The sequence below is a fragment of the Parambassis ranga genome, chromosome 8 (genome assembly GCF_900634625.1).
Source record: "Parambassis ranga chromosome 8, fParRan2.1, whole genome shotgun sequence".
Taxonomy (NCBI): Eukaryota; Metazoa; Chordata; class Actinopteri; family Ambassidae; genus Parambassis; species Parambassis ranga.
In genome coordinates, this window is record NC_041029.1 from 7,113,064 (window position 1) to 7,127,336 (window position 14,273).

At 42.6% G+C, this 14,273-nt stretch overlaps 2 protein-coding genes across 3 annotated transcripts; one reads left to right on the forward strand and one right to left on the reverse strand.

The window, feature by feature from the left end:
* Positions 1 to 730: 730 nt before the first annotated feature.
* Positions 731 to 7,478, forward strand: LOC114440039 (MBT domain-containing protein 1-like). 2 transcript variants are annotated; one of them, XM_028412300.1, is made up of 19 exons: positions 743 to 851; positions 1,137 to 1,178; positions 1,905 to 2,148; positions 2,272 to 2,405; positions 2,531 to 2,642; positions 2,852 to 2,931; positions 3,003 to 3,120; positions 3,229 to 3,363; positions 3,447 to 3,535; positions 3,643 to 3,741; positions 3,815 to 3,950; positions 4,093 to 4,148; positions 4,495 to 4,599; positions 4,671 to 4,818; positions 4,920 to 5,002; positions 5,130 to 5,367; positions 5,455 to 5,526; positions 5,650 to 5,838; positions 6,043 to 7,478. In XM_028412300.1, exons 1-19 carry the CDS (start codon positions 831 to 833, stop codon positions 6,153 to 6,155), a joined length of 2,214 nt encoding a protein of 737 aa, XP_028268101.1. In that variant the 5' UTR covers positions 743 to 830; the 3' UTR covers positions 6,156 to 7,478. The 2 variants fall into 2 exon arrangements, with proteins under 2 accessions (XP_028268103.1, XP_028268101.1); XM_028412302.1 differs by lacking the exon at positions 1,137 to 1,178 and having other exon boundaries at positions 731 to 851.
* A 2,580-nt stretch (positions 7,479 to 10,058) lies between these two features.
* Positions 10,059 to 13,202, reverse strand: LOC114440125 (nucleoside diphosphate kinase B-like). Its single transcript, XM_028412420.1, has 5 exons — positions 13,096 to 13,202; positions 11,585 to 11,715; positions 10,916 to 11,017; positions 10,426 to 10,538; positions 10,059 to 10,309 (listed from the first exon to the last, which is right to left on the reverse strand). The coding sequence occupies exons 2-5, from the start codon at positions 11,699 to 11,701 to the stop codon at positions 10,192 to 10,194; spliced, it is 450 nt and encodes a 149-aa protein (XP_028268221.1). The 5' UTR covers positions 11,702 to 11,715; positions 13,096 to 13,202; the 3' UTR covers positions 10,059 to 10,191.
* Between the last annotated feature and the right edge of the window lie 1,071 nt (positions 13,203 to 14,273).

A 14,273-nucleotide genomic window follows, 5' to 3' on the forward strand; every position in this document is an offset into this window, starting at 1 on the left:
ACAGAGTGTTTTGTTGCATGTAATTCATGTAGTTCTCTTAATTAACACTAAGCACTTACTGAAGCTGATGTCAAGTCAGCAGATTGTTCCTGAATCATGTAGATACCCGCAGGCTTTTTCCACCTTCATAAAAATGCATTAGTCAAAGAACAGAAGAACATTATAAATTCATTTATAGTCTAGTTTTGTTCATTCAGCTGTTAAAATTACTCAGTAAAAGTAGAGCTAGGTCAGATTTAGCCAGATTTGTTTTCTAAATGCTTGGGGTTGATTAATACTTATTGATAACTGTTTTGGGGAAGTAGTTTCTGTGTGTGTAGATTTTAAAACTTGGTTTTGGACTTGGTCTACACACATCTGGGACAATCAGATAGCTCTAACTGGTCCAGGTGAGTTGAACATGCAAAGGGCCTCTAACATTGACCTGCTGCAATAGAAAAAAATATTTTCATTTTGTTTTTGGTTTAAATTTCAGCAAATTATATTATAACAGCACAATAATGTGAACATAATAGATATGGATAGATAAACACAGATAAAATTGATCTCCCACATCGTGTGTACTGTTGCAGGAACACGTGTGGAGCTCTCGTCGCTGTGTGGTTGAAATGCATGCTGTCTCCAGCAGGGGTCGCTGGAGGGTTCCTCTTTCAATCTTAGGTCAAACCACGAAGCAGAACCAGCAGCCAATGACCGAGCGGCATTCCCGTCCCCTGCGCCTGCGCATTGAGTCGGTGTTAATTTTGTTGATATGTCTGCCGCTGGGCTTTAATAATAATTTCTGCAGGTTTTGGTGTCTCAGAGAGTGTCCCGCTCCGCGACCCGGCCTGATGGAGAACCCCAGAGACCTGGTGAGTCATGAGGCTCACCTGTGTGGCGGCAGCCTGCATTTCCTCCTATTGTTGTGGTTGTTTGTAGCGGCTGCTTCAAAGCGACCGAACAAAACTCCATAGAAAAAATTATATTTTAAAGTTATCTTGCCCTGGAACAAAAAAATGCTCAAAATAAACAGGGATTTGAGCTGTGTAGCTACGAGTGTAAGATAAAATTTAATTCGGCATGGAAATAAATTTGATAATACCTTTTAAATCTACCAAAAATTTACCCTTTGTATTTGCTTTGCTTGTTGTTTCCAGATTCTCTCTCCAAAACTGCAGTTGAAAATCATACGATATAAGGTATCCTTGTTTGTTATGAAAGAAACGCATATAACTGGACAGTGTTTAAAACTGTTTCTGAAACAGGACTAGGCGAACTTTTATTCGGTGTTCATGCACTCAAGCAAACATGTTTTAATTCAGTGGAAATTCACTCTGGCTGTCATTTCTCTGTTTTCCCGCTAATTCTTCATCGGTTATTCAATACGAAAAAAAATAGCTATTTCTGTAACACAGCATGGTCCGAGGCGCGTTTCATTTAATCCGAATTTGCGTCTGTGTAGGAGTAAGAATAAAGGATGCGTTAACACAGCTGACATCCCGCTGTACGGACGCGAAATGACCTGTAATCCAGGGAATCCTAGAGGGCATCTGGTATCCAGCGTTATCTCGCTGACACAGTTCTGGCTACAGTCTCTCTCTCTCTCTCTCTCTCTCTCTCTCTTTGTGTTGTCTGTCAGCCTCTCTCCCCCTCACACCGCACTGCAGTGCTGCAGGTCACTCTGCTCCAAACTCACTGGTGTTAAACACTGATCGACAACTGTCAGGCTCACCGGGAGTAGTGTGTATGAGTCAGATACTAAACTGCAATCATCCATGTGTTTATGCTTCTGTGTGTTTGTATAATTTATAATATAAAAATAAAAAGAGTTTTTTGTATGTTTATTTAGAGTTTTTACCTTCCCACACACTTTTAGGGGGTTTGTATGACCTTTGACCTCTGCGTGGCTGTGTCTCTACTTTCAGGTGGAGCGTCCGTCCAGGAAACGCCGGGACTCTTTCGGGATGCTGGACGGCCTGGAGGAGGACCGGAGCAGCTGCAGCACCGAGTCAAGCGGTGGGAGCGGAGCATCCAGCCCCGAGGACAGCGAGGAAGAAGAGTTAGGAGGAGGAGGAGGGGTGACTCAACTTACACCCACCTCCTCATCCTTAACGCTCATAAAGACCAACGGGCAGGTGTACACCTACCCTGATGGCAAAGCAGGCATGGGTCAGTGAGGCTGGTGATCAAACTAACATGTTTTCATGAGACATGCTTGTGGGTGTGATACAGAGTCACCCTCTTCAGGCTGGCACTGAGGTGATACTCTCTCTTTCTCTCTGCTTTCTTCAGCCACCTGTGAGATGTGTGGGATGGTTGGTGTCAGAGATGCTTTCTACAGTAAAACTAAACGTTTCTGCAGCGTCTCCTGCTCCAGAAGTTACTCCTCCAACTCCAAGAAGGCCAGCATCCTCGCCAGACTGCAGGTGAGATGCACACGGACACTGTGTGAGAGTTCACAGACATCAAGTGTCTACCCAGGCTTGGTTTTGTGAGGAAACACAATCAAGATCTGTCTATTTTAGTGTCTTTCTATCTCTGTATTTTAAAGGGAAAGCCTCCCACTAAGAAAGCCAAGGTTCTCCAGAAACAGCCTCTGATGACCAAACTAGCCGCCTACGCTCAGCATCAAGCCAGCCAGCAGAGCAATGTCAAAAAGAGCGGTGAGTGTAACTTCTTTATTCTAATGACATTGCTTGGTTTGGTGTTGACGATAAGCTGGTGTTCTTCACCTGGCTGTTTCATTGTACAATTACAAACCCTGAGTGGATATCTAAAAAATACACATATATGCTGCAAACATCTGTCTCAGGAAAACTTCACTGTATTCTTCAGTATTACGAGTCTTTAGTCCGTGTTGTGTTTGCTGCAGAAACAGTGGATGTGTTTGACTGGGGCCGTTACCTTGGAGATGGAGATGTAATGGGAGCACCAGTCAGCTGCTTCAAACATGTGGGTACATGACACACACACACACACACACACACACATATTGTATTGTATGTAATGTTGTGGTTGTTTAGGTTCCGATGGGGAAGTCGTGGAGTGACATCAGTGAAGGCGTTCGGGTTGAGGCACCAAACACTGACAGCGGTCTGCCCATGAAGGTTTACTGGATTGCTGGCATTGTCAAACTGGCTGGTATACACAATTATACCAACACCTAGTTTAACCTATAACATTGCACATAATTAATAAACTGAGCTGGTTAACTGATGCAGGTGTGTGTCCGTGTGCGTCTGTGTGCAGGTTTTAAGGCCTTGCTGCGGTATGAGGGTTTTGACGGTGACTCCACTAGAGATTTCTGGTTGAATCTGTGTGCACCGGACATCCACCCAGTCGGCTGGTGTGCTGCAGGAGGAAAACCTCTGGTCCCCCCTCAGGGTAAGACCCAGACCCAGGATTAGCCGTGTGGTATCTGCTTTCTTTTAAAAAGCATCTGAATTTGACCTTCTGTGTGTCATCAGCCATCTTGCACAGGTTCACCAACTGGAAGACATTTCTGATCAATAGACTGACAGGGTCCAAAACTCTGCCACCAGATTTTCCCTCCAAGGTGAGAGTCATAAGAGACTGAACATTCAAACATACCTTCCCTTTACTCCTCCTGGTCTGTCTCCTACTTATGTTATGTTCATTCTTTTCCTCTTCCTCCACCTGCAGGTGCAGCAAAGCATGCAGTATCCCTTTAAGAAGCAGATGAGGGTGGAGGTGGTAGATAAGACTCACCTGTGTCGGACCCGTGTGGCTGTGGTTGAACAGGTTGGAGTCAGAGTGCATGTTTTTGTTTCTATTTGTGGTTCACGTTTAAATTCTGACATTTGCGTTGTTGCAGGTGATTGGTGGTCGTCTGAGACTTGTGTATGAGGAGTGCGATGATGGGACGGATGACTTCTGGTGCCACATGTACAGTCCTCTGATCCACAATATTGGCTGGTCTCGATCCATCGGACACCGCTTCAAACGATCCGGTGGGTCAGCTAACCTGCTAACTTTTTCACCACAAAACATTCTTATTTAGTTCAGTGATGGCGGACGTTAAGTTTCAGTGTGATGTGATCTTGAAGAACGGCCTGAAGATGAACTGTAACAATTGTGTGTGTTTGTTACCAGATGTGGCGAAGAAGCTTGATGGCCACATGGATGCTCCTGGGCAGTTGTTTGCTAGAGTAAGTATCACCTCTCTGCTCTTTACACTCAATAAAATTGTCATTATATGTTTACAATGTCCCTACCTTTTTGTAAAGGTCCTAACTTGTAAACATATCCTCTTGCTCTAGCCAACATGCAGCCATCACTGATCACACTTTGTTAGTCTGTTCAGGGCTCTCACCACAGGAGGGCAGTATAACAATGGACTGTAATGCCCTTCTGAACACAGATGCTGCTTTGGTTACTGTGGTTAGGTCTCAGCTGTACGTTGTCTCCATCAAAGTTAAACCTGACAAACATTTCTCTGTTTAGGTCCATAAAGAATTTTTATTATTATATTGTGTTATTCGATGTGTCTTCCAGGTGAAGGATGTTGATCAGAGCGGTCCCTGGTTTGAAGACGGGATGAAGCTGGAAGCCATCGACCCTCTTAACCTGTCTGCCATATGTGTAGCCACAGTGAGGAAGGTGAGCTGAGCCTCTGATTGTGCCAAGCTCCACATGGAAGCCGCATGTAACTAGTCTATTTCTTCCATCAGGTCTTGGCAGATGGGTATCTGATGATTGGCATTGATGGCTCAGAGGCCGCTGACGGTTCAGACTGGTTCTGCTATCACTCTACATCTCCCTCCATCTTCCCCGCTGGCTTCTGTGAGATCAACAACATTGAGCTGACACCACCTCGAGGTACAGCAACCACACAAACAAACAAGCCAGGAAGCGTTACAGACAAACAAACAGTTTTGCAGGTGAGAATAGCAAAAGTGAAGGTTTCTTCTTTGCCTCAGGTTACACCAGTCTTCCCTACCGATGGTTTGAGTATCTGAAAAACAGTAAATCTGTAGCAGCTCCAGTCAACCTCTTCAACAAGGTGAGGCTGAACTCTGACAGGTCAACAGTTTTTACCTTTAAATAAAGTTTACAAAAGAAACAAATGAAGAAACATGCTGGTATCTAAATGTAAAAATAAATCACACAATCACGCTCTCTTTCATCAGGATGTGCCTAATCACGGTTTCCGTCCTGGCATGAAGCTGGAGGCAGTTGACCTCATGGAGCCCCGGCTCGTCTGTGTCGCCACAGTGACCCGCATCGTCCACCGCTTGCTACGGATACATTTTGACGGCTGGGAGGATGAGTACGATCAGTGGGTGGACTGTGAGTCACCTGATCTGTACCCAGTCGGCTGGTGTCAGCTGACTGGGTACCAGCTACAGCCACCAGCTGTCAGCACAGGTAACACACACACAGTCAGCTGAGCTGTATTTTCTGTCATGGGGATAACTCTGTGAAGGTTAAAATGATTGGTTTGAATGGTTTCAGGCTCCAGAGATCTGCATTCAGCAGCATCCAAACAGAGGAAGAAATCACAGCAGTACAAGGGACAAAAGAAAAGTCAGTCGGTCTCTTTAAAATGTTTGTTATATATTTATTTTTGAACATGTGTAACTGGCAAAAGATCTGAACTGTGTATCTACACGAAAAAGTGATTTTAACTGTAGGCTCTCTGTCTCTCAGAGAGGAAGTTGCCCGTCGCCAAGCGACCTGTCAGTCTCTCTGGTGCCGTGGTAACAGGTGTTCCCAGAAGCTTATCGGGAGACGAAAACGAGACTCCGCCCGATTACCCATCACCCCCACCTCTGGCTTCAGCAGCCCAGCTGCCCTCTGCTGGCCCAGACAGCAGTCCTCATAGTAACACAGGCACAGGTGAACACAGACTCTGGGTCCCTGTAAACCTCAGGCCTTAGTCCAATAGACCTTTACTGTACTTTACATATGTGTCTAGATCAGTATCAGTAAATCAGTAATGTTATTTGTGTAGCTGGGAAGAACAAACAAATGTGATGTAAAGGTTTTATACCTGCTTCACCTGACCACATCTGACCTACTCTCTTCCTTTTTGTTTTGCAGGTGCACAGGTCAAAGAGAATAACACTGCCGGGCTGGATTTACCTTCTCAAAGGATTGGAACGGAAACCAACAGATCCTCTACAGATTTCCTCACCAACCAAGACCAGAAGTAGGCCCCGTCCATCCCTCTTTCCCTTAATCTCTCTACACGTCTCTCTGCTCATAGGTCCACTGTGATCAGTTCAGAAACATCTGCCAGCTTCATTAGCTGTACTCCACTCTTTAACTTGTTTCTCAAATGTTTCAAGAGCAGAAACTCTTCTAAGACTGCTGTCTGCTAAAGAAGTACAATGAAAGCGTCAATGTACACATTATCGGATCAACACCAAAAAAAACACGAAGGAATCTTTTCTATTATTTGTTTTTAATGCCACGATCTTGATGGCTGTTTCTCGGTGTTAATGTGGTGTGTTCGAGGGTCAGAACTCCTGACGTAATCATATGAAACTAAATACTGTGCTATGTCACATTGAGATTAGCAGTCATTGAAAAACACTGTGTGTTGGTATAAATGTGTGTGTGTGTGTGTGTGTGTGTGTTAGATTGACAAACTGTCAGCACAGCACTGAACGAATAACCAGCTAAGAGGAGCCACGACTTCCTGAACCAAAAGTTTCAGCTTAAAAAAGAGGCTCTGTGGAAAGCTGACGGTCACGTGACAATCGAAAGCTGGCACATCGGTGGAAAATACGACAGATTGAACTAAAGCATAGTTATACATTTAGCTGTATTTATAAAGTTCAGTAAATAAAATATTGTTGGTTAAACTTTCACAGATCAGCAGCTGAAAGTAGAAAAATGTTTGTACACAAAATGTTCTGATTCGATAAAATAGAGATTATTTCCAACATATTCTAAAAAGAGTATATTTGATTTCAAATAATGAAGATGATCACAATCTTAAAAAGGTGATAAAATATAATTAAATAAAACAGATGTTTAGGTTATAAAAGTCTATTTAAACCTGGGGCTCACAGAAATACATGACAATATTATACAAACATATATTTTGATGTATCAATTTATTTATCAGCAGTTGATGAAAAAGCTCAGCGTGTTTGTACAAGAATTAAAAAAAAAAGTAACAAGCCTATGAAGCTAGATTAATCCTATTTAGGTGGGAGCAAAAAAAAAAACACTTAACAGCTGAAACGATGTGTTGAAGGAAGTGCCAAGTTTAGCAGAGGAAATAAAAAAAATAAAAAAATCAGTGGATGCAAGTTAATGGGGTATTTAAGAAGTAGGAATTATACTTTAAAAAGTCTTTTTTTTGGTTTGTTTTTTTGGTTTTGGTTGATTTTTCTTGTTTCTTGTCCTGACATTATAAAGTTAAAAAATATCCTTTCATTATTAATTAACATTATTTATGATCTGGTATAAACAACTGTGTCTTAAAATTCTGTAATATTGACTTTAGGACTTTTTACTTACTTACTTTTAAAAAAAGAAAAAAAAAAAGAAAAAAGAGGGTTTAGTACTTTTCTTTTTTCCTGTGGTAATGTTTCATCTGTTTTTCTTTCCCGGGGAGGAACAGGCCTTCACATGAATCTAACGGCGTCTCTGGAGGGTAGATGTGATGAAAGGGTCATAGGGCTCCCAGTGTTTAACACAAATACTTAAAGAAGGTGTGTGTGTGTGCAGCGTGTGTGCATATTTTGGACTCCACTGTGTGAGCATGCATCGGTCTGAGCATCTTGCACACTAAACCTGTAGCTGTGTTTCTTTTTAAATTTTAGGCGCTGCTGTTTGTATGTCGTCTGCGGTTTGTCGTCCTTTTGTACGTGAATCTACAGTAATAGTAGTAACTGTCTTATTTGTATTACGGTGCTATCTAAAGATGATACATATTTGATAATGGTTTTTATGGAATGACTTTGACAAAACTGTCTGTGACTCTGGTGAAGAATCTGTATTTGTATTTGACTGATTTTGTATATGGAGAAAAATGACTGAAGGGGTTAACAGGTAAAAACAGCTCAGTGTCAGGATTTGGTGAGCAGTCTTCCTCGTCAGTTTATTGTGTTGTTACACAGTTATGTGTGTGTGTGTCCACAGTGGGGAGGAGGGCATCATGGGATTTGTAGTTTTCTGTCTGTGGGTCTTTAAGTGAAGAATGAAATGGCAGCGTTTTCTCAGACAAATTTGGTTACACTTTTATAAAAGGGGAGAAGGAGAAGCCTGGAGCTGGTACAAAACCTTTTCCTTTCTAAACATAGAGCCACATTCTTTTTGGCAATAACTAATAACTTTGGCAATTATAAATCAGTAATGCTCCAAACAAACTGTGAAATCGGGATCACAGAGACAACCAGATATGTAAAGAAGCTGTTGTGTGTCACATTATATGTAAAAAGCAGGTAGCAAAATCAAAACAGGACATATTTGAAAATAATACATTTTTTAAAGTGTGGTAACGTATGATCTGAATGTCTGTGTCCCACACTGATGTGGTTTATGTACTCTGCCGTACTGTTGGTGTTCATGTTGTCTTTTGTTCATGCTGTGAACACGTTTACTGAGCTCCTGTCAAAACATACAAATCTTTAAAATATATATATATATATATATATATATGTATATATAAATATGAATAGATATAGATCTATATACTGGAAACGTCTGACAAAAGAAACGTAGTTATGTACTGATGTAATGTTCATGAAGCTTTTTTAATACATTGTGCAATTTTTTGGCAGCATGATTTGAAGAAGTTATTACATTTAGATGTAAAGTCAACTTTACATTTTTATGCAATAAAATGTTAAAGAAAATAATATTTGAAGTTGTGACATGTCTGTGCTTTGTGTTTTTTAATGGTTCAGTTAGTCATGTTGAGATTTTTAATCTGAAGCATTTTGGAACTGCTTTAAAAGTGCTGACTCCGTACCTTGAGGTTAGTGGGTTGGACTCAGGAATTAAATTTGGCACTTGGAAGACATTAAGACCGGACTGGGTGTCAGTCCCAGATTCTTGGACTGCTTTAGAAGGGGTTAAAGTGTCTTATGTTGAGCATAATTGCATTCCAACTTTGACCAGGACTAATATCTATTTAAACCCGTTGCATTCTGGGCATGACTCTCTGAACCCAGCTCAGTAATCTGAGGTCAGTATTCCCATCATCAGCACAGAAGTCTGCTGGAAGTGTTACAGGTCTGTTTCTGTCTCTGCCGCTCAGGTCTGTAAAAGGAAAACTGTTTGTCAGTCTGGATCTGAGCCTGATGTGTTTCCCTTGCAGACCTCTGAGGTCAGCGGGGGTCACCTGATGTGACCAGGGTAAGATTCAGCTGATGGCTCTCTGAGGCCTTTTTTTTACCATCGCCAGCATCACTGTGGCTTCACATTACTGATATTCAGCCAGAAACATATAGATTTACTCCTCTGCCTTCTAAAAGCAGCCTCGACCGTGACTCAAGTAGAAATGCGATACACAGATTCTACAGTCTGTTCTCTTTATTGACCTCATGCTGAAAATAGTCCCCAACTAATGCATAATTTCCTAATGTACAGAACTTTATCTTTATCAGCATAAAGTAATCGAATCTCACCCTGAACCAACACATTTCACACTCGTAATGATTTAAATGATTAAATCACTGCTGAATATTTGCACCTTTCAGAAAGTCTGCAGATCACTTTAGCATGTTAGCATGTTAGCATTCTTTAATTGGAAGTATACACAAGTGCTGCAATTAAGTTTATTATTGATCAATTTGCTTATTATTGTTTCTTGTTATGATGAAAATGACTATACGTTTGTAGGAAAATAACTTGAGCTTTAATGTGAACACTTCATTACCATTTTTGTACAGTTTCTAAACACGTGAATAATAATCAGCAGATTAATAAACTCAATGTCAATTGCAGCTTCTCCTTTCCTATGCTCAGCATGCTAACACATGTTCACTGCCTTTATGATGCTATAAAGCTGAAGTGTGTGAGCACGGTTGCACCTGCTGACGAAGCTCATGAAAGTTTTTATTATGAGTAACACTCAGAAACAAACTGTGGTTAACATGAGACTTTATTGATAAGTGCTACATGTAATGGATTGAATGGTGAGGACCAAGTCAGAGGATTGACTGCAGTAAGGAATGGGGGTCCGTAGGGTGGGTGGGGTGCCAGTGGGGTGTGGTTCACTGGTGGGTTGGTTTACTCGTACAGCCAGGGCTGAGCGCAGGGGGTGTAGGACACGAACTCCTCGGCCTTGAACCACAGGTCGACCTCAGTCTTGGCGTTCTCCAGGGTGTCGCTGCCGTGGATGATGTTCCTGAGAGGACAGAAGGGGTCAGTTCCGATCAATCACTAATCAGTGCTCTGTGTCACAGCTAAGACTTCCATCATCATCATCTGGAGAATTAATTGCAATTTTTCTGGTTTGCTTACCTGCCGATGTTGATGCAGAGGTCTCCACGGATGCTGCCGGGCTTGGAGTCAGCGGGGTTGGTCTCACCCAGCATCATCCTGACCAGTTTCACAATGTTCTGTCCCTCCCACACCTGAAACAGAAGAACGGCTGTCACCTGCTGACAATGTTCACCATCATCATGGAGTCAATCTAGACTACTTTGACATTTGGTCAAAACCAATAGTGTGAAACTAAACTCATATATGAATCATATTTAACTAACAAACATTCAAGTGTCATCAGTGTCCAAATAAAGTGTTCTCTTTTGTCATGTAGAAGGGCAGCGGTGTGAGCCAAAATCAGCAGGGAGACCTTGAACCCAAGAGGGTGTGAAGAAAGCAAGAAAGAACAGCTGGGTGAGCGAGCTCAGAGAGAGAGAGAGAGGATGGCATGGAGAGAGATGAAAAGAGAAAGATATGTGGCTGGCCGTCGGGTGACAGATGAACCAAGTGTTTATGTGTGCGTTACCATGGCGAGGACGGGGCCAGAGCTCATGTATTTGCAGAGTCCAGCGTAGAAAGGCATGTCCTTCAGGTCCAGGTAGTGCTTCTTCATGTGGTCCTCGGAGGCCTGAACACACACACACCACGTAAAGGATAATTACTCCATTCACTCTGCGCGGTATCACCTTTCAGCTCCGGACATCACTTCAGTTTTTAGCTTTAATCTCTGTGTGTACCACAATGCTAAAAGCCAAGTCTGCATGACAACCGTGAGTCCACAGTGAAGTCAGCTGTCACTGTGGGATCAACACCTCCCGACAATCAGCAGCTGGGAGTAATAACAAGTGTGAGTCCTTCAGCGTAGCTGCAACCTTTGACAGCTGACCTGTGTGCTGCCAGGATTCAGACCAGGGCCTCTAACTGTGATATAAATTAATCATTCAACTGCATGAAAACGCCTGTAAATACTGTTTTTTTTTTGTATTTTAGACAATTTCACACATTTGTGTTTTAGAGCAGTATTTGTATGATTCAGAGAATACACAGCAGGGTGCACTGCAGGAAGAACACGCCCCCTGCTGGTAAAACAGCTAAACTTTTTTTTTTAGGTCTTTTTAACCCTTTTGTTTTCGTTGATTTTTCGTTTCGTTGGTTAAAGTTTGTGCATCCTCCAGCTGTCTGTCGCCATGGTTACCTGCACAAATTTAGCAGCGACCAGCCTGAAGCCTCTCTGCTCGAAACGCTTGATGATCTCGCCGCACAGTCCTCTCTGGACGCCATCAGGCTTCACAGCAATGAAGGTACGCTCCATGTCTGCTGAGGAGGCTGCAGGGATAAACAGACAGTGTCTCAGTCAGTAACATCTTTATGTGGAACTATGTTGGGTACAAAGAAACGGCTGCAAAGAGACGCAAAATGCTCTGAAGGTCATCAGTGTCTGTGCTCATTTATGTGTCTCTGCACCATGTGCTTCTTCCTCACTGAATCATTCAGTGTCATGTTGAAAACATAACATCAGATCATCGCCGCTCAGTCATGCACCATCCTGAGTATCCATTAAACACAAGTGAGCCCATATTGAATTTCTCATTAGAGAAACTTTCTGGGAAATTAGAACTGCCTCAGAGCTTTCTTCTCTTCTCAGCATGGAAACCATCCACTTGAACTCGACACCTGCTCATAATTTTGGACAAAGCTTCGCTGCCCTGCTGCTAATTTTACTGCTGGCTGGTATCTGCTGGCATGAAGCTGACAGCAGCTAAAAGCAGGTGTGCCTGGCAGGAATTCAGCCTGAGAGAGAGAGACAACCCAACTCTGCCAGTATAACATGAGGTTTCAGTAATATTAGGATTCAAGCTTGTGTTCTGCTGATCTGTCACACTAAATCATGCTGATACTGTTTAAATGTTAGCTAATGCTAATGCTAGGTGAAGGATATGAAGGGTTCTGGAACCCTGGTGGATAGCTGGTCTGTTATATTACTGCAGAGCAGCATGGACCAGAATAACACCCGTAACCGTGGTAACCATGCAACTGTAGCTTCAACATGGTCAAAAGAAAGTACTTTATTTTATGTTATTTAATTATTTTGTATTTGTCAATAACTCATTCATTCAGTAATAGTAAATGCTTTTTGTGTCACAGCATACAATGAACAATGACAGCACATACATGTGTTGCTGAATTAGACTCAGGAGTGGTGGTGAGCAGCTGTCTGCAGCCGTCACTGCAGCAGATGCACGTGCTGCCGGCCACATGCGCGTAACATGCAAAGGTTTCAGGCTTATTATTACTTTATTTAATGAGGGTCAAAGGGATTCTGAGTTTCAGAATCTGACCCTAACTTTTGAAGCCTTAAGTTTAAAACATTAAAATGATGAGACTGAGGAACAATGTTCCACCCTGATCTACAGGACAACACGTGTGTGACATATGAAAGAATACTGCCTTTAAAAACAGCACCTGCTGCTGTTTCAGATGTTTAACTTCAGTAAACTTGTGCATCAATCAACAAAATCTTGAATTTGGTGAGATGGTGTCTGCAGCTGTCACACATGTCACATGTCACTGCAGGAACATGCTGCGCACACATGTTGACTTAAAGTCACTAAAAGAAACCTGGGTCATTTTGCATGTATATAGACTTGTGCTGTGTTGCACATGTCTATGAGTGTGTATGAGTGTGTGTGTGTGTGTTATATCTACCTTGGTTTTGGGCTTGGAGGAGAACTTGTGAGGACGATCTGCCAGCTGCGGGGATGCGATCACCGAGGAAGAACCGAGAGAGTGGAGCTCTATTTAAAGGCGACACTGTGGGGGGAGAAGGGGGGAGACAGGGAGGGAGGTTAGCCTAAAAATGTGTGTGTGTGTGTGTACAGTGTGAGTGGCTGAATCTGTGTCAGTTGTTGACAGATCTGAAAGTGTGTGTGTGTGTTTGTATGTCTAACTTTGTGAGGTCCGGGGTCAGGATATTATTACACTGTTGGGTTTACTATCATGATAATGTGCAGCTAGAGCTAACCAGGTTCAGGTCAGGATACTGCATCATTGAAGCTAATGCTAATAGCTCTCCTGTCATAATATGATGCTAATAAACTGAGATAACAAACCCCAAAATCTGGTGAATTAATGTGTAATGCATTCACATAAAATGGAGAATTTAACATGCTAACACTATTTAGCATTAGCACTCTGCTTTATTTATGGTTTACAGACTGTGGGCATTTCTCTTCTGCTGACAATAAAACCAACTTCCTGCCCTGTCCTGAAGGTGAACAGGTGTAATGTATTATGTAAGTGGCGGTGACTGTCTCATCCTTCACCTGTTATATAACAACTGAAATCAGACTAAAGCTCACTGCTGCCATCATGCAAACACTCCAACACTCTCTACTGTACCCAGTCTTTAATCTGAAGCTCCAACCTTCACCCTTCCCCCAAATTTGACCCTAAATATAAACCTTCTCCTAATCAGGGATGGAAACGGTCCTGGTCCTCCTCCCGGGGGGGACGCTGGTCCAGAGTGCAGTCCTGTGGGGGGGGGGGTGTCAAACAAGGACCCTATCAGCTGAAATTAAAGCACACACCCCCTGATCGTGCACATTCTCCAGACTTGAACACCCCTATATTGTAATACATTTGGACCACAGACCTGCTGACCCACAGCTGTGTGGCCTCTCCTCTTACAGACTGCGTTTCCTGCATGAATCCCACACAAAGAGGACATTAGGCTGATCCTTAGACTCTGCACTCTGTCATCGTCTATGGAACTCTTTACATCCATTTTCAGAGGCTCCTAGGTGTGAAACTTAAGTTCAGGCGGTTCTTTCCCACAACCTTTACAACCAAACAAAGACTTCCATATAAAGCATGCTAAACTGATC